Below are 23,465 nucleotides of genomic sequence, written 5' to 3' on the forward strand. Positions count from 1 at the left end.
TCTTCCTGCTCCTTTACCCAGCTTCGAGACCAATTTTTCTTCCACTTATCACAGAATCATGAATACATTACACCCCCAAAGGCACACACAATAATAGATCGATATCCCTTGTGCTGTTGGCGGCCAGATCAGAGGCAGAGGGGAAGGCATCGTGGGGCGAGGAAACGGGGCTGGACTGGCCCGCAGTCAAGGTTCACAATTTCGGCCGCAACACCACCGCAAATATGCCTCGCATGATAAAATACTTTTGGCGACAGCTTCAATACTTTTCAATTGAGTCACAGCAGAAATTTCGAATAGATTGCGATAAAATTAGAAGTGTAAGCCAGAGATTTCCTGATTTCCCCCACCTATTTCTAACCCATCAGCTGTCCCAGAATTTTGCCCTTGTCCCAGAATTTTGCCGCCCACTCTATGAGTGGGGTTCCTTTTTAGTCAAACCCACGAGTAGAGTTGCGTCATGGGAGGTCGATAGGAGCAGAGTTTTGGCCAGACAGCCGGATTTGTGGCGGGAACTGAGACTTTAATGAGCGATGATCCTTGCCGAAAAGCATGTGAAGGGGTCTAAGAGATCATCTAATTTGCGTTCTCAGCTGTATGTTTTGGGTGATCATGCTGCAATAGAAATGATATGCACTGCCAACGGCCAAGAATTGATGATGCGTATAACATTCTGGATCTGAGTACTGTTTGCTTATACGATTGGGGAAATGATAAGAGCGTATTCGCGTCGTAAACGACCAGACATCCATGATGTATGATTGCGTTTTCGTCCATATGATGCTGATACTGAAGATACCTGAATAAAATAGACCTGAACAAGTAGAGCCAATTATGCCGCTTGTGTCATTCCTCATGCAAGATAAGCTATTTTCAGCTCCTGTTGATCTTATGCTGTGCTTCGTTTCTCCAATTGAAGCGTTGCAGGGTCTCGCCACAAATCGACCAACCCTGGACTTGGCTTTTTACCCCAGGTTGGAGACGCTGGAGACGCTGGGCTCTGGAGTTGCTGACTGATACCCGCCTGTAGATTAGGTAGCAGACTGAGGGAAAACTTAGGATCTTCATCCTAGATGACAAAAAGACTTAGATGAACTATCCCGAGCTTAGGAGACTATTTGATGAGCGTATTTTGGCATCTTTTATTCAAGATCTTATGTTTTCTTGCTCCCTGAGGGCAGATTACCTACGTCGCTGTTGCACGACGCTTCTCCGCGTTCGGGGCACCTCACAGGCATCTCGGTCTCGGTACGTACCTCGGAGCGGCAGAGACCCCGTGTCGCACCTACCAACCTTAGCCAAAGCTGGGAGAAGCCGAGGCAGGCCACTGTTGCTGCTTCGGTCGCTCTGAGCCGCTGCCGAGCTCCAAAGCCACCTCCAATTTCTAATCTCAACCTCACAGTAGCTTCATCCTCATCCCCTTGGGGTTTCTTTTTTTGTTTACGCGCAATTGTATACTCGAGATTGCTCTTTCTTGTTTGTTTGTCCAGACCTTGCGACTTTACCAATTGAAGGACTCCCAGAGCGATGCAGTGATCCCCGCGTTTGCGCTTCGAGCTTCCTGTAACAATATCGTCCTCCGCAACCTTTACCACATTCCCTCAAGCTTGACTCCTTCTCAAGATGGCGTCCTCTTCAAAGTCAGCTTTGACTTCAAACAGGCGGAGGAACCGCAGACGTCGTCAGGACAAGCCTGCCATTGCTGCAAAACTGGTGCTTGACGATCATATTAAGAGCGATGTCGGCATAGTATCCGAGGACATCTTTCGAGATCTCTTCCCCCATCTAGGTAACGGTAAGTCAAGCACATCTTTCATTACAGGTCAATACTAGAACGAAATCTCAGCTCAACTCTACCAAGGCGCTACCGAAGACGTTCACCACATTGCGATCGCTCCGTGGATACCCAATGCCAACCCTACCGACAGTCCGTGGTCAATTGTACCCATTATCGAGTCTTCTGCACTCGCGCCCTCGACCGTCCGATTTTCACCGTCTTCTGCTTCCTTACAAAGCTTTGCCGTGACGCTACAACAGGTCGCGCCATCCAAGCTATCAAGTCACAGCCGCGGCGGAATCGAGATTCTCGTGCTTGACGTGGCGCCCGTTCCTCTCGAGACCGTTTTCGTGAGCCTGGAGAGTGAATTGACGAAAAGACTGGAGAATGGGGAGGGTACCTTCTTCCGAGATCACCCTGCCAGCTCCAAGGCGAAAGGGGCCGATTCAACACCGGATGGGCGCCTTGTGACTTCTCTGAGAGCTGCCCTGAGCAGTCTAAAGGTTGTACATGCAGGCGATCTATTTCCACTTCCTCTTCCGCCGCACCCTCTTACACACGTGCCTCCGAACCCTGGAAAGATCATGCTGTGCGAGCCTGTTGCCCAAGGTGTTTTAACGGAGTCAACCAAGATCATTCTTATGCGCGGCCGTGTCCATACCAAGCAGATACGTCGCGTTGCTTCGATGACCGCTAGCCAACAGCTTAATGGTGTTCCCGAGGATGAGGATGATACCAGCAACGACCAGTTCTACTCTGCAGCTGAGGATCGCGATAAGTCAGGAATGACGACCGAGGATATGGAGTCCGCGACCGAAACTGAGCCAGATATGTCTGATTTCGACAACGAGGACGAATTGTCAGATGATTCTATGGACGATATGATTTCTTTGCAAGCACCAACTCTGCCCACAACCAATGCCAGCGGTGTATCAACACTACAGCCAGGCACGCCTATGACAGTTGGAACTCTTCGTGGCAGGAAAACAAATGGAATTGCAACGCCTGGCTCCGTTTTCTCCAATTTTACTGCGACCACTGCTCGACCAGACCGCCCTCGAGGTCGTCTTTTCAAGGCCCAGGGTCTGATGGAACAAATTCCGACAGACCTTTTGCACCCGAAGCCATCTCTAGAAGACGACGAGGAAGCGCGAATCTACGTCGATGTGACATCGTTAAGCCGAATTGGATGTTTTTCTGGAGATTGGGTAAGAATAGAAGCTGCAGAGGAACCCCCTGCAAATGGATTTGGTGCATTTGGCCTCGGAAGTTTTGGTCAAGTTGAGTCGGAGCCTGCCAAATGGCGACCCGTTCGAGTCTACGGTCTTCCTGAAGGGTATTCGCAACGGCCAATGACTAGAATACCCAGCGCTAAACATGGTGAGAGAAGATTGTCATTCTTCGAATCCCAGATTCAGCGGCCGGCCAGTCCCACTGCCTATGCCTCACCAATACTCTTAGCCAATCTTGACGATGCACCCTATCTACGTCTTGCGCCCCTGAAAAAGGCATCGTATCAAGGCAAGGGAACAATTCCTCGATTTACTAGTGCAGCTCGTCCCCCCTACGCTCGAGATATTACTATCCACCACATTCGAACTCCTATCTCTGCAGAGCGAGCTTTCCAAACCGCCGTTCTAGGTGGGCTCAAACGATACTTCGCACAGAAAATCCGCCTTGTTCGAAGCGGCGATCTTATCGCTGTCCCAGTCGACGCTGAGCTTGGCCGTACGCTCCAGGAGATGCCTGGTGCAGGAGGATCCGAAGTGGACGATGTGATGGCGCTTACTGCTGGTGGACAGGAGGGAGGAAAGCAACCCTCCAAGTTCGACAGCGTAGCATGGTTCAAGGTTGGACATATTCAAATTCAGAAAGCGGATGAGGACGAAGATGGAAGCGCCGAGGCTTTCTGGGGATCAGTTGCGTGCATTGATAGTTCATCTGTTGCCATGCATGGTTCAGGCTTCGAAACAAGTCGCATACCAGGTATCAAGCAGAGCACATGGCAATATTACCTTGGTCTTAAGAAGACACCAAAAAAGGCATCGGAGTCGACACCAGCTCCAATCCAGGAACCGGAGTTACCATATGTGTCACCTCTCAGACGCCAGTTGAGGGAGCTGATTGCAGCAGCCACGAGCGCCAGAGCTATTCATCTTAAGATGCCCCCTGTCGCAATTCTGTTGACATCAACACATCGAAACATTGGAAAGTTAACTCTGGCGTCAGGCGCTTGTTCCGATATGGGTCTTCATACATATAAAATCGACGCGTATGATATTCTCAGCGAGGGAAGCGGCAGTGGAAACGATGTGAAAACTGAGGGTTTTCTCAGGACAAGAGCCGAACGTGCCATGAGTTGTGGTCCTGATTGCTGTGCTTTACTCGTTCAGCACGTCGAGGCCCTCACTGCTGATCGTATCGAGTCAACGATCAAGGAGATTCTAGAAGACACACGAGTTTTGATTGCCACAACGAATGAGGTTGACAAAGTACCCGATGGCGTTCGAGCCTTGTTTACACACGAGTTAGAAATGACAGCTCCTGACGAAGCGGAGCGTGAGTCTATTCTGAAATCCATCATTAGTGATAGGGGTGTCAGCCTTGAACCTTCGATCGACCTCAACTCAATCGCTCTCAAGACCGCTGCGCTCGTGGCTGGCGACTTGGTCGATGTTGTTGAGCGTGCCTCTATCGCTCAGCAGTCACGACTGGAGCAGCTCTCAGCCAAGAATACGCATGACAACACGATTATCACGGTACGAGATGTGCAGGTCGCTGGTGGTCCCCTTGCCCGCTGCCTTACCAAGGGAGATTTTGAAATTGCCGTCGAGGCTGCTCGCAAGAACTTCTCTGACTCTATTGGTGCACCAAAGATCCCCAACGTTACCTGGGATGATGTTGGTGGTCTCAACAACGTCAAAGAAGCCGTTACTGAGACCATTCAACTACCACTTGAACGTCCTGAGCTGTTTGCGAAGGGTATGAAGAAGCGATCAGGTATTCTGTTCTACGGTCCTCCCGGAACTGGAAAGACATTATTGGCCAAGGCGATTGCTACTGAATACAGTCTCAACTTCTTCAGTGTGAAGGGACCAGAGCTTCTCAACATGTATATCGGAGAGTCCGAAGCCAATGTTCGACGCGTGTTCCAACGTGCTCGCGATGCTAGACCTTGCGTTGTCTTCTTCGACGAGTTGGATTCAGTGGCACCCAAGCGTGGCAACCAAGGCGACAGTGGTGGTGTTATGGACCGTATTGTCTCCCAGCTTCTGGCAGAACTGGATGGTATGTCTGGAGGTGATGATGGCGGCGGTGGTGTTTTCGTTATTGGAGCAACCAACAGGCCAGATCTTTTGGACCCTGCCCTTTTGCGACCTGGTCGATTTGATAAAATGCTTTACCTTGGTGTCTCTGACACCAATGACAAGCAGCAAACCATTCTGGAAGCTCTGACCAGAAAGTGAGTTGATACCATCTTTCTCTAATCCAACAGTGGCTAACCTCTTTGCAGATTCACACTTCATCCATCAGTATCACTCGCTTCAGTGGCAGAGAAACTCCCCTTCACATATACCGGTGCCGATTTCTATGCTCTCTGCAGTGATGCAATGCTGAAAGCCGTCACACGGCAGGCCACAGCTGTGGACAATAAGATTCGCGCCATCAATTCTGATCCAGCAACCCAACATCCCATTTCCACGGCATATTATTTTGATCACTACGCTACCCCTGAAGATATTGCCGTTATGGTCCAGGAAGAAGACTTCCTCGCAGCTAATGACGAGCTTGTGCCTAGTGTCAGTGCTGGCGAATTGGCTCACTATGAACACGTCCGGGCAACCTTCGAGGGAGTCCGAGAGAAAGAGCCGGAAAACAAACCACCTCCAGTCCAACGTGTTGTCTCAGGGGCGTCGACATCATCAAAGGGCAAGGGTAAGGCAGTTGCTTCAGGATCGAGCAAAGGCAAAGGCAAGGCGATCGCATTGACAAGCGGCGACGAATTTGATGAAGAGGACGAGGTGGATGATATGAATGGCAGATCCAAGGGCAAAGGCAAGGCACCTATGGGCTTCCAAGATGGAACAGCCAGCGATGACGATGGCTTGTATTAGTTGGGGATGGAACATTACGGCATTATATAGCATTTTTGTATATTGAGTGTTTGAGGGGAGATTGGGTATTTCTTGTTATTAATGTCATGGTGGTATATCGGTTGAGTGTGACTAGACTCTGTACACTATTATTCCCCCCATCTGACTAGAACATTGAAGCAAAATTCTTGATTCGTTCTGCTCCAAATCGCTCTTATTTCTTGGCATCCTTCTTGACTTCTTTCTTAGTGTCTTTCTTGGTATCCTTTTTAGAGTCCTTCTTAGTATCCTTCTTGGAATCCTTCTTGGGGTCTTTCTTCACGTCTTTCTTGGTGTCCTTCTTAGGATCCTTCTTGACTGACTTCTTGGTGTCTTTCTTGACATCTTTCTTGTGGTCCTTTTTAGAGTCTTTCTTCGAGTCTTTGTGAGAGTCTTTCTTGATCTCTTTCTTGGTGTTCTCGGACTCTTCTTTAGGCTTGTCATCTTTGGCAGCTTCTGCAGTTTCTGCTGCTGCTGCTGCTGCTGCTGCCGCCTCGGGTTCTGGCGTTACCACAGGCTTCTTAGTTTCTTCTTCCTCATCGTCTGTTTCGTCTTCATCATCTTCTTCGCTGTCCTCGTCACTATCCTCATCAGTGTCCTCCTCCTCCTCCTCTTCGGTCTCATCCTCATCGTCGTCCGAGTCATCATCGTCCGACTTTGTCTCAGCCTTCTTTTCCAATCCGGGCTCTTCCTTTATGGCCGTCTTAGCTTCCACAGCCTTAGCCTCGTCTGGGCTCACCTCCACACTGGCTCGTTTCAAGGAGGAGATTGATCCTGGACCGCTTTCCTTCCAAGTACCACTAGTCGGGCTCTGAATAGCGTTTCGGCCTGCATCAGTCTCGGCCCATGAACCGGATGTTGGTGATTGAATGCCATCGGTCTTTGCGGCAGGAGTTTCTGATTCCTTAGATTTTCCAGTGTCCTTTGCGCTTCTGTCCTCCTTCTTAGCCTTCGCACCATCCTTACCATGAACCTTTTCTCGCAGAGTCTTCAGGCGAAGTTCCTTAGCCTTTTGCGCAGCTTCGTCGGCGACGGATCGGACAGGTAGGGCCTTCTCTTCCTTCTTAGGTTCTGTAGAAGTCTTCGGTGTCGCAGAAGACGCGGCGGCCTTGGCTGCCGGTAGCGGAGGCGCAGCAGGAGCAGGCTTTGGAGCAGCAGCAGCGCTGGCGGCTGCTGCTGCTACAGCCTTGGCGACAGGCGAAGGGGTCATGGAAGCAAGAAGGCCGCCGGTGAGGTCGATGGGCCGTTTTAGCGGGGGCTCGGGAAGTTTATCGTTGATGGAGGGGATGGTGAATTCGTCAAAGTAAATCGTGACATGCTCCTTGAGCTCACCATATTCGTTCCATTCTTCGATTTCAACAATATCCTACAGAAAGCCACATGCATCAGCTATACGACGAATGGTAGTACTAAAGGGGATGTTTGTCGTACTCCTAGAACCCAGCCCTCCTGAACCAGGGCAGGAAGTTTCCTCGGGCGACCGCTCTTGTCTTTACCAGCTCTTCGACCCCATAGCAAGCGAGCCTTGGTGTCGACGGCAATATCGATGGCTTTGAAGGGAACTCGGTTGGCGCGTAGAATGGTCTCGAGACGTGAGGTGGCCGTGACGATGTGGGACGAGCCAGCTGTCAGAGAGGTGTAAATATAGAGGGCAGGGTCGTTCAAATAGTTGGTCATGTTGGATTAAATATTAAATAGTTTGATATGATTCGACTTGATGGAGAGAGTATGAGTTGTTCGTCAGGGTATTGGCATTATCTGGTGGAGTTATGGAATGCGGTTGGGTTTCTCTGGACAACTGTCAAAGCAACGGTAGTAGGGATAATGGAGCTATCTCAGCTACGTAAGCATGAGGTGTAGGTACTGTGTCTCGTAAAATACCAGGCGGAGTACTTGGACGCCGAGAAATAGGGGAACCGAACTCCTTAATTATAGCGCTCCAACTTGGAGCCTCAGTTGGAGGTATGATGCGGGGGCGGGGCATTTGGAACTGTTGCTGCAGGAAGATCCCCTGAATGCATGAGAGTGCTTTAGTGGAAATGCATGAGAAGGGTTTCGAAATACATGTCAGAAACGCGTTTTGTGGTTGTGATTCTTTTTCCAACTACCAATGAGTTGCCAACTCAAGATGCAATACTCTCTCAGAAACAGACAATACAGTGTATCGTTTGTGTGGCTGATACACATCTCGTGTTAGTGATATGGTGCTAGAGTGAGGCTGTTGAACTGCATTACGAAAGAAGAGAAAGAGATTCTCCACCGTGTCGTCAGTTCTTCCTTCCCTTTGTTTTTCTTCTTCTCATCTTTGTTTCTTTGATTCCTCAGAATGTCGTTCTCTCCTTTATCATCAACAATTGATATCAAAACCCCTGAGAAGAACCCCTTAAAGAATGCCCCTAGGCCTGGGGCTTGTCCTTTGTTCGCCGCTACTGACGGATGCCCACGGACACTATGGACGCCATCTTGATTCGGAATCGTCCACTATCGACGCATGGACAGCGAAAGGCAGTGTCTAACTGCCCGTGATATATCCTGAAACTCCTTTATCTTCCACTTGAGACCAAGCGATCCTCAATTCGATCAAGCCATCGAGCTAAAGATAGCCAACCTACCCGTCTGCACCAGCAACTACCCGCATCTCCAGGCGTCCAACAACTATTACAAAGGAAGCCATATCCTTCGCTCAGAGGATGACAATTTCGTGTTAACCCCACTCTCAATCTATTTATCGACACTGCAGATGATAGTCGCATCTTGGCATGATTTTGGATGGCAGTCAAGATCCAACATTAGAGCACTATCGGCTAGTCGCCGCTCTTTTGCATGATATCTATTTCTCTTATTGATGCGGTGTACCAAGTCACTGCGCCAGGACTATTCCGTTGGCAACAAGAGCCGCTGCAGATCCAGTATTGTACCAGTCTGGCTCAGGTCGTGCCGCTCGCAATAACGAAGGGCCCGCCCCTTAATAGCCAGTTAGATATTCTCCCTTCATCTGGACTAGGCCATGGCCCTCGGTGTGGCTGCCATTAGGCGGCGCCAGTTCAAGATCTGGAGGCGTTTTTAAAGTGTTTCAAGCCTTGTGCACGCACTTTAACTGAGGCATCTGTGACTGTCTCTGAAGTCACTCAAAGCCAAGTCATCACGAGGGTTTTGTCTGAGATGGGTTTGCAGTTCACTTTCCTCTCACCACCAGCCTATCTTCGCGTGGCGGAATAATCCCCTCGTCAGAAGCGCTGTAGCAAGCCGTTTCATAACCTTGCCCACGCCGCCGCATCGTGGGACGTTGAATGAGACGCTCTGGTCCTCGCCATGGGTCCGGGAAATTGTGTGTCAAGCGATGCAACCGAATCTTGCAGTTAACTCCGTTAGTCGCATTACAGAGGACAGTCTGGGTTGCACAATGATCTTGGGTCTGAAAATTTTTCTTCTTCTTTGTCTCTCTTTACTCATTTACACTGACAGCTTTGTCGACACACAAATGTCAAAGGTCGCATGGCAACGAACCCACACCGACTTCTACAACAATGACAGTTGGTCAAGACACAACAAAACCACGCAAAAGGGGAGATGCTAAAATAGATGTTCTTTGCTGGCTCCAGCAAAACACGTCCCTGCGAGCCTGGCAAGCTTTGATTGGTCCAGGATATGCAGCCGAAGACAGTTTGCCAGTGACCGATGCTTCCTTTGCAAGGAGCAGACTGGGGCCAGAATAGAGCTAGACCGGGGTAAGCACTCTAGCTCAGGAACAAGCCAGTCAAAAGTGCAGTAGCCAAGGTTCTGCCCGATCCTCAACTGGGTTCTAGGCTGCCTTTGGATCCAATCACCGTCCACATTTATGACTGCGATGCAAGGTACCGTTGTGTGGTGGTACCGACGAAAACCATTTGGACCCAATGCCGGGGCTAACTCATAAACTTCCAGGTACGGGGAACAATGCCAATCAAGTTGGGGGCTAATGAGGTGACAACGCACCAGGGCTCTGACTGCTAGATAGGCAAGGGTATGGACAGATGGATGGACGGTCTTTAATGGACAGAGATTAAGTCCCGCAGTGTGTGCGAAAACTACAAGTTGCGCTTGGTATCCGCCCAGGCGCCTTGTTTAGTTTCCTCTTGTTTACCTCCTCAAGTGCGCTTGTTTTCACGATATCAATCTTCCAGCTTTGTGCTACACACTCATTAAACGATTCTTGATAACATTCTTTGTGCTTTGCACCCTACAGTCTTTTTTTTGCTCAACGCAACAAGAATCTCTTACGATATCTTGAGAAATCACCACAGTTCTTTTCAAACCACCCACAATCACCATCACAATGCAGTTCTCCAGCATCATGATTGCCGCCGCTGGCGCCTCGGTCGCCGCTGCTCAGGACTACGCTCCTCCTGCTCCTGTTCTGGATACCACAACACTCACCTCGACCACTACCCGGGTTATCACTCTTACTCAGTGCAACCCTACTGTGACCAACTGCCCCCTTCGTACCACAACCTCGACCGAGGTTGTCGTTACCACTTCGACTGCTGCGCCCGAGGTTCCTACCACCTCTGTCTACGTTCCCCCTACCACCAGCGTCTACGAGCCTGTTGTCAACACCACCAGCCATGAGCTTCCCACTATCATCAGCACTCCTACCATCAGCACCACCAAGAAGGCTCCCTCTGCCAAGACCACCTTCTATCCTGCTGGCAACACTACCACCAAGGCTGGCCCTACTGCTCCTGGTTCTTACACCACCACCAAGCTCCCCGTCCCTGGCAGCAGCACTGATGTTCCCGCCAACCCCGGAAAGCCTGGCTATGAGGCCCCCAGCCCTTCCACCGTGCCTACCGCCGGTGCCAGTGGTCTCATCGCCTCTTCAGGCTTCGTCGGCGCTGCCATGGTCGCTGCCATGGTTGTTCTCTTCTAGATGCATTAAACCACTTGGTTACACGATCCAGCCTGTCCCTTGGCAGACATGAATTATTCTTCACTTCACTTATGATACCTTCTTGTTCTTCTTAGGGGATGGCCGTTTGGGGATTTTTTTTATATAAAGGCGAGATTCTAACCGCGAGGCAATGTCTTTTTCGAGATTGGCTACTGTGTAGCTATTTGATTCCTTGCAGGTCATCGATGAGGCGCATGGAATACCCAGCGCGGAGTTTTCTGAATGCATCATGTGTCAGTCGCGTACACCTTGGCTTGTCTGCGTACGCATATGGTGTCTGGTTCTGGGCTTGGAGGCGGAAGCCTCGGAATGTTGAGGAGTTTAGAAAATTATGTTCACATCACATTGATAGAGTCATTCAAATCCAATTCGACACGAAACGACACATGACAAGTTCATCTACGCGTGCGTGATAATTGTGCATATGCTACGTAGTTATGTGATCAGCTGCTGTTGTAGATGCATCGCCTGGTCGAACGAGCTGATTCTTTGCTTACATGTGCAGACTGACTCAGCGGCGACGTCTTAGCAGGCTGTGGTTATTCTCTTGGCCTGACTCGATAGTGTATGTCGTTGGTTGTAGACGTCAGCTATTTCCATCATGTTCCTTGTAAAGATTCATGGAAATGTCATCAACTCCAATGAGGTTGGGGCTTTAATACAGTATAATAGCAATGTACTATACTGTAGTATGTCATCTGTAGATGTCTGCATATGTATGCAGTCTAGCAGAGTATGTTGAGTATGTCTCTCACTCTCTGCATTGCATACATTTTGGTGTGAGGCATGACTCTCGTACCTTGTGCATTAGGTGCGTGTAACCACACTCATTATGAAGTTGCAATACTCATGTCGAAACAAGGACATCATCTTTTTCGCCTCTTTAGGACGTTTTCCTCCAGCGGCGGCTAATAATTGACTCAGGCTAGAGTTGAAAAACTGGACATATCCACAACTGCAAGACCGTTACTCACGTGGTAAAAAGTAAAAAATTAAACTAAAGATATACATAGTTAAAAAAAAGTTCGGCGAAGTTCCTTGGCTTTTCAGAGGCATTTATATCCACAAATGGATAAAATATTAACCTTTTTTTTTTTTTTTTTTTAACTTGATGTTCGTTGGTGGACCTCTTTCTTCACACCCTCTGTAGCCTCTATTGGACATCGCCTCCAAAGCATCGGGACTGAGCCGTTGGGGTGCATTGAAGACTCTAGGCATGTAGTGAGGGTGTAGAGAATTAACTAGGTACCAAGTCGATGAGCCTGCCAAGCTTCTCCTAAAGTTCCAAGTATTCCAGTCACTTGAGATCGAGGTTTTCGGTTTTCTTACATCCCCGTGTGAGACCTGTCATTTCTTTTGTGTGCTTGTCCTTGTTATACCTATCATGCCTGCACAGCTGATCAACACAGGCTAAAAGACGGGCAGTTGCTACATTAGGAAGATTCTCACACGCTTCTGGCGGACTGCATATGCGCTGTCTTGAGTCGTTCCGTTGCTACTGTAGGGAGGTCACTCTAATGTCGATCTCTCTGAGCCGCATCTGGTGACGTGCAGGTTTTGGCTGAGCAATGACTGGGACATGCAGAGAAAGGCTTGGAATACGTAAAAGGGCAAGATATTTGCTCAACGCGCGGTCATCAGCTTATAATACATGTATCATATAATGCGACTTTTGTCACTGTGAGACAGACATGGCGGGACATGGTAGCTGCGAGCAGTTTACTAGAACTGGCTTAAGTTGTCAACTTAATAACCAACGCACATGTACTATTATTAATCATTAAACATACTAACAAAATCTCACTCTTTGCCAAATTCTCACTGTCGGCCCGGTCCACGCCCTACAGACGGTCCGCCGGGATACGCCCCCCGGCCAAAACCCGCGGGAAGCCAAGTTTATTGCTGATCTTTTTTGGATAGTCACATACACGATACATAGACATAATAGACTATTTGGTGATCAGAGAAACAGTAAAAAACATCAGATCAGATCAGATCATATCATATTCTCAAGTCTCAACAAACAAGTCTCGTCTCGCAAACCTCGCCTGTTTTGGCTCAGCCACTTTCATACAGGAGAGTAGAGAAACTTTATGAGGCTTAGACTCAGGAATAGCCTCAGTATCTCGTTCTCAGTCCAATCACGACATTGACGGTTTGGATCTGGGAGGGAATGGGACGGGGATAATCTCACTATTCAGTTTTAGAGTGCTTCCGGGCTATGAGATACGGCGTAAGCACCATGGTCCTTTTGAGAATATGCATGTCGTGTACATTGTCTATTTCGGAACCCGATATTAACCTGCTTCATCCATGAATCTCCGTGCTTTCGGTCTTACATAGTACAGCATCATGCTTGGCAAGGGAGCGAGTTGCAGATGCTATGAATGACTTCTTGACGGGTATGACATGAATCGCATCTGTCACTGATGACCGATCATCACAATCTTCTCTTAACTACGAATAGGAGAGCCACTCAGACAACACACATGTCACCTCATGGAGCATCTAGTCTCTTGGCCGTCTCTGTGAAGGCTGCGTGCCATTTCGCTATCTTCTCTAGCCCCGTGATTCTACAACTAGCACGGGCGGATTGGACCTTTGCATCATATTCAGTGGTCGATTGACAGCGCTTAATGAGATCCTAAGTGGCTTTAATACGGGCGTAGTGGCATCAAGGTTGGTGACGGCGGCTACACAATGAACTAATAGATATCCATCAGACTATGGAATCATAGTCGAATTTAGAAAAATACTAAACATCACGGCCATATTACGGGTCGATAGGTAGATGCCGCCACAGTAGACGTGTAAATCGTAGACTATCTCTTGCTATGCTGACTTCGCTGGAAGAAAAAAAAAAACAGTACCCCAATTCCACCCACTCTCTGTCGTCAAGTCGAAATTTCTCACTGGCCCAAGTCCACCTACGCCTGTGCCTTGTCTTACATGTCCACCAGCCTCACCCCTCCCGCATTATGCTTTCCGATCCTCCAATGAACCCTGCCAACGTTACGCCCCAGCACGTGGGAACCACGGCCATGTCTAGCTAGGTTCTTCATCAAGACAGACGGATGTCTTACATGATTGCGTGAGTATGTGTGCGTATCTGCAGGCAGACCCCTACCAGTCTCCCATACCGCATGATCCGAACCATCGCGTCGGTTACAAGCCTATCTCCAGATGTCCTCTGAAGGTTGCCTTGATCGATCGATTCGGAGCGCTAAGACAAGACCTGGGGTCGTGTAGGAATGGCTCACCATCGCCGAGGATCTACACGATGGCCAGCCAAGGTCGACAAAGGGTTTCTTCAACCGCATGATGATCCCTTGCACATGATGCAAAGACCGCTTCCATCTTTACTCAGGTTTTCGCAATTGTGGACAGAATTGTGATCGCACACTGGGTGGGCTTGGTCGACAAGTCCTGACGAGTTGGCGCCGACTTTCGAGGTGGTGTTTGGTCGCATTGCAGCGCCATTTCGACGAGATATCTCAAGATGATCCATTGGAGTTTGTGGACGAGTTGATCTGGCCTTGCAGTGGCTGGCGAGGCTGCAGATGATAAGTTGCTCCAGATGACAGAGTTGGGTGGTATAGTTGGTCGAATTTCCCGAACAATTGGGACAGGAAAGGGTGAAACAGTCCAAGACTCGCCTCCAAAGTAAAAGATTTGCCTCTCGTGCAGATGATACTGGCCTCAATGGTATGTTCAAAAAGGGGGACAGGCTGTAGTTTTGTAGGGCTGAGATGAACAAACGAGTGATTTGGTTGTAGTAACAATGCTCACTTCCAAGTATTGAGCGGGACGGGACCTCCGGCTTCTTATGAACATTAGTTCTCGTCCACGACGGGGGTGTTTGGCTCCAGGATGGTCATCTGAGCTCTACCTTGAGGGTCCTCAGTTGGATCTCTTGCCTTCGTCGTCATCAGACGGGTTTCCTCATTTCTCTTCTCTCAATGCAGTTCCCATTTGCGTATCAAATTCCATGCAGCAAAGCGGCGGGTGAGAGGTTAGCATCTGTGCTCTGAGCCATTGGTACTAACCATTGTCTTGTCGCCAGGTACGGTCTACAGTTGGCCGTGGAAATCCTCCGTTTGGCACTACCAATCCCAATATGGTGGGTGAAGGTCTCACTTCATTTCTTGATCTCCTTTGTTTCTAGAATTCCACCTTGCATCAACGCCACTCGGCAATGGGTCAGAACTACAGGATCAGCAGTGGTGGTACCAACAAGAGCTGGATTCTGCATAAACCACGCAGGGGTGTTCTGTATGGCCAACTGAGGTCACAGCATCTTACTGCCGGTCTCTGGTCAACTGCCTGTTTTCTTCCATGTGCCGTACTCCGTAACCGTTCTACAGCACCTCATGTTGAGCTTTGCCGGGGTGGTGCGGCCAGTAACACCACCATCTGTTCTTCCAAGGCCTCACAAGCGACTTAGTACTTATCTATAATTTTGTCCGTGACTACCGCGGGAGGGCCCAGTTGACGAGACAGCGCAAGAGACCGAAGAGGGGCTTGGCGTGTAACTAATGGCGGATTTTCCTTGCATTCAGTGTACCGTATCGTACTGTGCTATGCTGTGCTATCAACCTGTGCATGTAGCTCCCTGCCCACGCTTGTATGGGTTGCAGTGCAGAAGTATGGGCCAACATGAAGCATCTTGTAGCTCGACTTGTCAGTAATTGCGGCCATTTCCCCGCAGCGTAATCCACAGAGAAGTTGATCACCCAGGAGTCTCCCGTCCCGTCTGCATTTCGTCAATGCGACTGACAGTGTATGTGTGGTGCAGAAACCAGCGTTAGACCTTCAGAAACTGAGATCTGATGAGTTACGTACACTATTGGATGCTCCGTGCCCGTTATTGTCTTGTGCGTGTGTTTGTGTGGGGGCCGGGCTATGAGGGGAACGGCACACAAGACAAGAGTCGGCCATACTCGTCGTGACTAGTCGGATCTTGTACGGCCTATCGACTGAATTTTTAATGGTCCGCGGCGCTGCGTATCCGCTGTGTTTGTGCCGCCGCCTGGGCCGTTCTTGGACTTGGACCTGGACCTGGACCTGGACCGTCAGGGTCTTCTTCCTGAACCTTATGCCAAGCCATGGATCCTAGAGCAGGGGATGTCTGAGCAACACATCGATAAACATATCTAGGGATCGGAAAACCGAGCAGCCTTGTCGTCCAGACTCAAAGCGTCCGTTCCGGTTGCATTGGTCCACAAAGATCGATCCGCCCTCTGTTTGTCACCATCCCTGTATGTTTGTGTAACACACATAGTGAGCTTCCATGGTGTCGTGATGGCGAAGAGATGCGTGTGACAGTAAGCCATTTTCGACGATACAACTGATGGGTGCACATTGGACCACAGTCCTAATACCTCAGCCCTGGTGGTGACGAGGACCACCTAAGACTCCTGGCAGTCTTACAGTGGAGAATATGTGACAACTAACATGGCTTTTTGCCGGCGGCAACGGGCTGGCCATGGTATGGCCATGGGTGATATTCAGGCTGCCTCTGAACATGCATGAGTGGCCGTGAGAGGGATAATGGAAGCACACTGGAGTGACTAGCTGGTACATGAGACAGGGTCTTGTCATAGCCAAATGCTGCTCAGCGTATTGAGCATTCCAAGCCACCAGTTATAGGCCGTCATGTCTTAGGCCGGCTCATACGTGCACTGAGGTCCAAGCGTTCCACTGGAAAACAGACTGGGTTTCTGATGGCTAAGTTGTAAGGACATTGACCAACGTTGGAGATCGAAGATAACTTTGTCGTGTTCTACCAACAATCAAATAGCTCGCCTGTGATCATACAGGCTAAACCTGTCATGGTCTTGCATGCTTACCCTAGCGTTGGCTATCATCGGCCGGGTTCCATGAATGTGATCTGATTCGCCGATGTGAGGCTAACATGCAACCATCTGCCAGAACCTACCCAAACCAGATGTTCTGTGCAAGCTGTCTCAGATGGGGGAAGAGACTGAGACATTTGTCCACACATCAAAGTGAACTATGGTCTCGGCACTTGAACTATTCGATATACTCTGCCGTGATATCCAATTGACGCCCAAATAACCGGTTTATGAGAAGAAGGATCTGGACTTCTAAAGAGGGACTTGAAAGGTCCAACAAGGCGGAAGAAGCAACAAATGTTGGGGCGAGTACCTCATGGACACCTTCCTTTCTCCCATCATTTGTTCCGGTTATTTGGCCATGGAAGATGTAAGCTGCTAGACCACCTTGTCGCCTGATAGAATTCAATTGAGATATTATCGACCTGATGCTTGCACTGTGGCTTCTTATCTTGAAACCGACTTGCATATCAGCCATGGCAAGCTGAAGCGCCATTCGTTAAGCGAGATGTCTAATCTCGATGTTCAGCATAAAAGAGCCAAGCAGTCACCGGCGCTATAATTGGTTCAATGGCGCACGCCGGTTTGAGGTGGCGGTGGTGCGTGGGTATGATTCTGGACTCGCAAACTAGTACAGATACTGCCCATGTTGTGCATTCTGATAGTAAACTGTGATCTTGAGACTTCAATCGTTGGTAGGGTGGTGTGTATGGACATGATCCATAAAGGCTAGGTCGCAAGCATGCCTGGTAACAATGTAAAGGGAAGGATTGTCAACCAACCTGCAGTGAGCTATCAGTTATACTTTCCGAATTTATACTAAGTTTGCAGTGTCCACAAAGGAGTTTGATGACTGGACGCCTTGTTGTCCACGGCCCATTGGTCTCGTTTGAAGTATGTGAAGGATCAGTTGAGATGGTTATTCGCATGCTAATCCAAGGACCAGAAATCGGCCGATGAGACGCGTCATGTTAGATTTAATATGTGGATCGGAATGCTTGACCCACGGCATGATCAGGTAAATAGAACGAGAATCAAATCTCATATTGTCGTCAATGCTGATGTAGAGCCAATGTTTGCAATCTCCAACAAGAGCTGAGCGAAGCCCCTGATATCATGGTAGGAAATCCATCATTGAACAGTACACAACTGAAGCCATATACGTATGAAAAACATCGAATTCTCGAAGCAGTGGTGGGTTCGTTCGGATGTAATGCGATGTCATCTTGAAACAGCATAATTTTTGTTGTGTTGGTTCGTGAGGTGAAGTTGAAATGAGGTTGCTAGAACCAACAACTAAACGCGCTTGTGCACGTGCTATGTAACTATACTTGTGCGGCTATCAAGGCAAGCGCCGTGATTGAGGTCATCATTATGTCTGTTTGGGAAACAAGATTGGCTGCTCCATGGAGTGCCTTCCAAATCCATACTTGCCGCGGCCGGGTACCTTCCATCAAAGTCTGTGCTGTGCTGTGCTGGCATTGCAGGTGCGGATGAGACTGCAACTTCAGGCGGCAGCTAAAAGAGCTCCCGTGCAAGCTAATATCAAACTTAATCGCAGAAGGACCCTCAACTGAGATGGGACCTTTGAAAGTTTCTTGGCGAAACTACCTAGTGCCAGTGACTGTACCAGGTTTCGATGGTGTTTTCTTTTCACTCTTTCCCGGGATGAGAGATACGGCGCCTAAGCCAGATGAGGTTACACAAACATAACGGGACTTCCCTAATGCCCTGACCCCGAATCTCTGGCCTTGGATAGTGGGGAAATACTCAGCCGTTGGTGGCGGTGGATTCGCATTTGAATATTGATTATGAAGGACATTGGGGTCAGAAATCAAGACAGATACAAGGGGCAATAGTTCTTGTTTGCTCCTGATCCCAAACTACTAGGTACGTAAGTCAAGTTGGTAGGGTATATCCAGCCTTGACAATGGATCTTGCTTTTGAATTTGAGTCAGCAATGTGACAGGCAATTCACTCAAACGAGTCAAGTGTGGCATTGACATCATCCAGACCCGAGAATTCGGGTGCCCCTCACATCTGACATCTCAGGTGACCCTTGACAAACATTTCTTGAGGCATTCAATGCTCTCATCATTCGACCATCCTCAAAGCAAAGTTCGAGTGGCCTTTCTATCCCACACTGACCAAACTTGGCGAGGGCTTTTAAAGAATACCAGTTGTTATCAGTCTTTATCAAATACCGCAAGCAAACAGACCTCTGATACACATGCTCCCCCTCCTTCAGGCAGCGGCACAGCAAATTCTGAGGTGGTCTATCAATATGATGAAAGTGGACTGACAAGCTGACTCCTAGGACCCTTGAATATGTGACATGGTTCTCGAAACCACAATCACCTGTTTATTGACAGCCCCCACTCGACAAACTCAATTCTTATAACGAAGTTCGAACAACCAACAGACAATCCATTATCTGCACCTGGCCAAACATGGCTGTTCTGCAGGATTGCACCCCATTTCAACGCTACGAGTCTCAAGTATACGTCGCTCATAACCCGGAAAACTCTCGCCTTTCTGTTGTTGGGTCCGAACCTGTGTTGAAATGTAACTCCCAGAGTCCCAAGCAACCGATATGAAGACGTCTGAAACATGCGAGACATTCATCAACTTGCACCAACACGCCGGTTGACGACCAGACAGAACGCGAAGAACGTCGGTTTTTGTATGGAACAGGAGAAACATGCTGTCCAAAAACATGGCGCACAACTTTCCTACCTGTCGCGTAACTTTCAAACGACAAGTCAACTCGTCAACGACAGACCAACATACATCCGAGGTCATTATCCGAGTGGCCTAATCCGAATGCTACGCAAGCATAAAAAGAAACACCATGGCGAAGGAACTGAGCTGCATAATGTCGGCTGATATGCGCCACCACCGACTTACCCTCAGTTATAGGTCATCAAGGTATAATAAATGCAGGCTGGATCCTGAACCGCAGCAGTCATGAAGTCATGAGACCGAAATCAAATGATTCATTATAGCAAGCCTTGATAGGGAAGACAGCCTGAGGGTCGGGGTTAAGCAATGCCCCATGTGCCATTTCTTTGGAACGGACAGCTGCATTGCTTCATATCTGGACCATGTCGAAAAAGCTTATAAGCCTGGTAATCCTTGCTGGACCCTGAAAGTTTTATGTAAGCTTGGCCGAAGCTTGGCAAGACATTATTCGGTGTCCCTGACACTAAACCAGTAAGCATATGAAACACTTGGAGAATTGCTTCAGGCTCTCCATGGCGGGGATATTGCGAAAATGATGCATCCTCGAAACTGAATTCTTGATAGTCAAAACCAGAGATGCCCTTCGAGGGTTGTTCTTACAGGGCAGCATAAATGAGCACATGGATAGGTACTTAGTATGAAGACTTGAACAGCGAATGTTCTCACTCCACTCCATGGCATGGGACCCGAGAGCTGAAGGGCAGAGTCTATTGTCAGATGAATCATCAAGACAAAGGTTAAACTGCTACTTCTGGCTGGCTGGAATCTTGTCCAGCAATAATCTCCCCTGACATGGCTTTCTTGAATCTTGACCAAGTCTTAATGGCAAGATTTGAATCTTTGGGGGTGAAGTAACTTCAGCGCAAGAACAAAGTAAATTTGAAATATTAACCCAATTCAGATTATGCGAGGCTACTGATGATTCACTGTGATACTCTTATGGAGCCTCTGTCAGTTATTTCATGAACAGGCGTCTCCTCTACCCCGCGAATAGCTTTGGCGTTGAGATGGGTCGGGGACGAGTTTGTGTCCCAGCGAAACAACGAAAACCCGTCAGGCTCGATTAAGCTGAAACAAGCTAACAGGCAGCTAAATTAGATTGATTTTTATTTTATTTGTTGATTCTCGTGCTGGATTATCAATAACTTGATTGTGGCCGGAGAGTAAACCGTAATAGAGCAACAGGGTTCAGAAGACTACTCTGCTAGTGGTAGCTTGAAAAGTGGCCTCGAAAGCCGTCAGAATCAGAGTCCTGAAGGGCCACGTATCCTCAGTTGCTAAAAAGAGGGGCCAGCGATCAAACTTGAGAGGTGTCGTGCATAAGACCTACGAACCCCTGAAAGAACCATGCACTGAATTCGTATCTGGTAAAGCCGAGTACGAGAGAAAGGACATGTAAATCCGGAGGCTGATATCGACCTCAGAGATATTAGATTGGGCTGGTATTGGATTGGAATTGGAACGAGCTTGGTGGGGGGTTTGATCGACAAGTGGTGAGGGAATGACTGGCTGGACTGTAACTGTACCTGCGTTTTGTGGCTGGGATTAAGCTCAGGAGAAAGAGGCTCAATTTGAGAGAGAAGCTGCTCATATTGCATCAGTTCGTCGTGTTTGTCTATCTACTTAATCAAGTCATTAATGGACAATTAATGATCTGGACTGTCCCGTCCCTCCCCGAGACATTGGATTGAATCCCAATACTATCTTACCCCTATCACCGCTGAAAAGAACACCTTAAAACTACCGACCTGACGCTAATCTTACTGAATCTACGGGGTTTGGGTGACCCAGCCACCCAATCATATACTGGGGAGTTCATCTGGGCCCTTTCTTTTTCACACCGCCCCTCCCCAAACCCAGGCCAAAGCTCCCTCCCTTTTTGGGTTCTGCCCCACGAAACCTCCATCCAGTCGCCCTCTTAAAAAAATAAACCCGCCTCAGCGACTTTCTCCCTCTTCCCTTTCATCATATCATCTCAAAGCTTTTGGTAGCCATTGGGATCTGTCGTCACAATGGCAGAGAAATCAGGCGTCACCGGCGCCGACTTCGAGTTTGTTAAGACTCCTGCTTATCCCAAGCCTGACTTTGATAAGCTTGAGGATGTCGGTGTTCCTACTACCAGGGTAAGTTTTGACGCTCATGATTGTTGCGTTGTCCTCTTTGATACCAGGGAATCAATGCTAATATCCACACTAGTATCCTGCCATCAAGAATGCTCCTCTCCCTGCCGATGGCTCTGGTGCCGATACCTTCAACAACTATGTCCTCATCTCCATCTTGATCCTTGTCCCTTGGTTCCTCAGCCGAAAGGTTGGCGGTGGACTCAAGACCACCCTCTTCTTCGCCCTCATCGTCGATCTTCCCCTGCTCGCCGCTTGGTGGCTTGTAATCTCCTCCATCAGCCCTCGCAAGAATGAGAAGGTTCGCCTTCCTAACCGTGGTGTTGAGCACTACCTCGAGTTCAAGAAAGAGGCCGACCGCCTCAAGTACCGTGGCCACAACAAGATCCCCATGGAGACCTTCCACGAGATGTACTTTGATGGTGATGTTGACTTCAAGGGTGACTGCCTCGAGGTTATGGAGTACCGCCATGACTGGGCCAGCTTCCGCTTCACCATTGGCCTCATCAAGTTCTTCCTCTTTGGCATGATCCCTGAGGTCATCATGCACACTCGTTCTCAGGGTATGTGCTTCAATTGAGGATCAATGTGAAGATAAACTAACGTATCACAGACGAGGAGCAGGTCCGTGACCACTACGACCGTGGTGATGACTTCTACGGCTGGTTCCTTGGCCCCCGCATGATCTACACTTCTGGTATCATCTCCGACATCAACCGCGAGGAGACTCTTGAGGAGCTCCAGGACAACAAGCTTACTGTCGTTTGCGAGAAGATTGGCCTCAACAAGGGTGACTCTATGCTTGATATTGGCTGTGGTTGGGGTACTCTTGCTCGCTTTGCCAGTGAGCAGTATGGCGCCCATGTCACCGGTGTCACTCTTGGCCGCAACCAGACCGCTTGGGGTAACAGCAGCATGCGCAAGGCCGGCATCCCCGAGGAGCAGAGCAAGATTCTCTGCATGGATTACCGTGATATTCCCGTTCCTGAGGGTGGCTACAAGAAGATCACCAGTCTTGAGATGTCTGAGCACGTTGGTATCCGCCACTTCGGTAGCTTCTTGAAGCAGGTTCACGACATGCTTGATGATGATGGTGTCTTCTTCCTTCAGTACGCTGGTCTCCGTAAGGCTTGGCAATACGAGGATTTCACCTGGGGTCTTTTCATGAACAAGTACATTTTCCCTGGTGCTGACGCTTCTACTCCTCTCGGCTGGGTTGTCGACAAGCTGGAGGGTACCGGTTTCGAGATCAAGCACATTGATACCATCGGTGTTCACTACTCTGCTACCCTCTGGAGGTGGTACCGTAACTGGATGTCCAACCGCGACAAGGTTGAGGCCAAGTACGGCAAGCGATGGTTCCGTATCTGGGAGTACTTCCTTGCCTACTCCACCATCATCTCTCGCCAGGGCAGTGCCACTTGCTTCCAGATCACCCTGGTCAAGAACATCAACTCCACCCACCGAGTTGAGGGTATTGAGACCCAGTTCGCCATCACCGGAGCTCTTGACAACTGCCGCGCTGATCTCCAGTCGTGGGCTTCCAGAAACAACGTTAAGACTCCCTCCGAGTACCTGTAAAGGTATGATTGAGAGGTTGACAGTGACTGGTCAAATCTTGAGCCGTGCCAGACGCGGCAAGAATTTAATGGGATGTCTTATGACAAGAGGCCAGCTTTGAGTCTTCAGTTACTTATGTGACGGTCAGCTCAGGAAACGGGAACTGGATCTATCTGCATATTTAACCCGGAATGCGCCCCCTTGGCCGATAGAGTCGGTTGAGGCTGGTCCAGTCGCAAAGGGCAAGCTTCATGTGTTTCATGATAGATGTGTAACGGCAGCATAAAACAAACGGAATGGGCATGGATGAGTATCTACACAGATGCTATATAAGGGATGAATTGAAAA

At 49.0% G+C, this 23,465-nt stretch overlaps 5 protein-coding genes across 6 annotated transcripts; 3 read left to right on the plus strand and 2 right to left on the minus strand.

The window, feature by feature from the left end:
- Positions 1-1,352: 1,352 nt before the first annotated feature.
- FOIG_05068 (peroxisomal biogenesis factor 6) lies at positions 1,353-7,256 on the plus strand. Of its 2 annotated transcripts, none has more exons than XM_031203454.1 (3): positions 1,353-1,795; positions 1,847-5,240; positions 5,292-7,256. In XM_031203454.1, the coding sequence occupies exons 1-3, from the start codon at positions 1,624-1,626 to the stop codon at positions 5,890-5,892; spliced, it is 4,167 nt and encodes a 1,388-aa protein (XP_031067033.1). In that variant the 5' UTR covers positions 1,353-1,623; the 3' UTR covers positions 5,893-7,256. The 2 variants fall into 2 exon arrangements, with proteins under 2 accessions (XP_031067033.1, XP_031067034.1); XM_031203455.1 differs by having other exon boundaries at positions 1,396-1,795; positions 1,862-5,240.
- Positions 5,888-7,693, minus strand: FOIG_05069 (uncharacterized protein). The gene has a single exon (XM_031203456.1). It carries the CDS (start codon positions 7,118-7,120, stop codon positions 6,086-6,088), a length of 1,035 nt encoding a protein of 344 aa, XP_031067035.1. The 5' UTR covers positions 7,121-7,693; the 3' UTR covers positions 5,888-6,085.
- Positions 7,694-9,949: 2,256 nt separating this feature from the next.
- On the plus strand, positions 9,950-11,259 carry FOIG_05070 (uncharacterized protein). Its single transcript, XM_031203457.1, has one exon. It carries the CDS (start codon positions 10,226-10,228, stop codon positions 10,817-10,819), a length of 594 nt encoding a protein of 197 aa, XP_031067036.1. The 5' UTR covers positions 9,950-10,225; the 3' UTR covers positions 10,820-11,259.
- A 4,734-nt stretch (positions 11,260-15,993) lies between these two features.
- Positions 15,994-16,173, minus strand: FOIG_05071 (uncharacterized protein; the record flags this gene model as incomplete). The annotated part of the gene is made up of 1 exon (XM_031203458.1): positions 15,994-16,173. One exon carries the CDS (start codon positions 16,171-16,173, stop codon positions 15,994-15,996), a length of 180 nt encoding a protein of 59 aa, XP_031067037.1.
- Positions 16,174-21,449: 5,276 nt separating this feature from the next.
- Positions 21,450-23,138, plus strand: FOIG_05072 (cyclopropane-fatty-acyl-phospholipid synthase; the record flags this gene model as incomplete). Its single annotated transcript, XM_031203459.1, has 3 exons — positions 21,450-21,560; positions 21,634-22,120; positions 22,171-23,138. 3 exons carry the CDS (start codon positions 21,450-21,452, stop codon positions 23,136-23,138), a joined length of 1,566 nt encoding a protein of 521 aa, XP_031067038.1.
- Positions 23,139-23,465: the final 327 nt, after the last annotated feature.

This window comes from Fusarium odoratissimum (assembly GCF_000260195.1).
Source record: "Fusarium odoratissimum NRRL 54006 unplaced genomic scaffold supercont1.6, whole genome shotgun sequence".
Taxonomy (NCBI): Eukaryota; Fungi; Ascomycota; class Sordariomycetes; order Hypocreales; family Nectriaceae; genus Fusarium; species Fusarium odoratissimum.

What these genes read in the sequence shown, in the direction of transcription:
- FOIG_05070 (XM_031203457.1), top strand. Translation starts at nt 10,226, where the DNA reads ATGCAGTTCTCCAGCATCATGATTGCCGCCGCTGGCGCCTCGGTCGCC.
- FOIG_05069 (XM_031203456.1), bottom strand. Translation starts at nt 7,120, where the DNA reads ATGACCCCTTCGCCTGTCGCCAAGGCTGTAGCAGCAGCAGCCGCCAGC.
- FOIG_05068 (XM_031203454.1), top strand. Translation starts at nt 1,624, where the DNA reads ATGGCGTCCTCTTCAAAGTCAGCTTTGACTTCAAACAGGCGGAGGAAC. An exon ending in CTTCCCCCATCTAGGTAACG is followed by an intron (nt 1,796 to 1,846) that starts GTAAGTCAAGCA and finishes ACGAAATCTCAG; the next exon opens with CTCAACTCTACCAAGGCGCT. An exon ending in CTGGAAGCTCTGACCAGAAA is followed by an intron (nt 5,241 to 5,291) that starts GTGAGTTGATAC and finishes ACCTCTTTGCAG; the next exon opens with ATTCACACTTCATCCATCAG.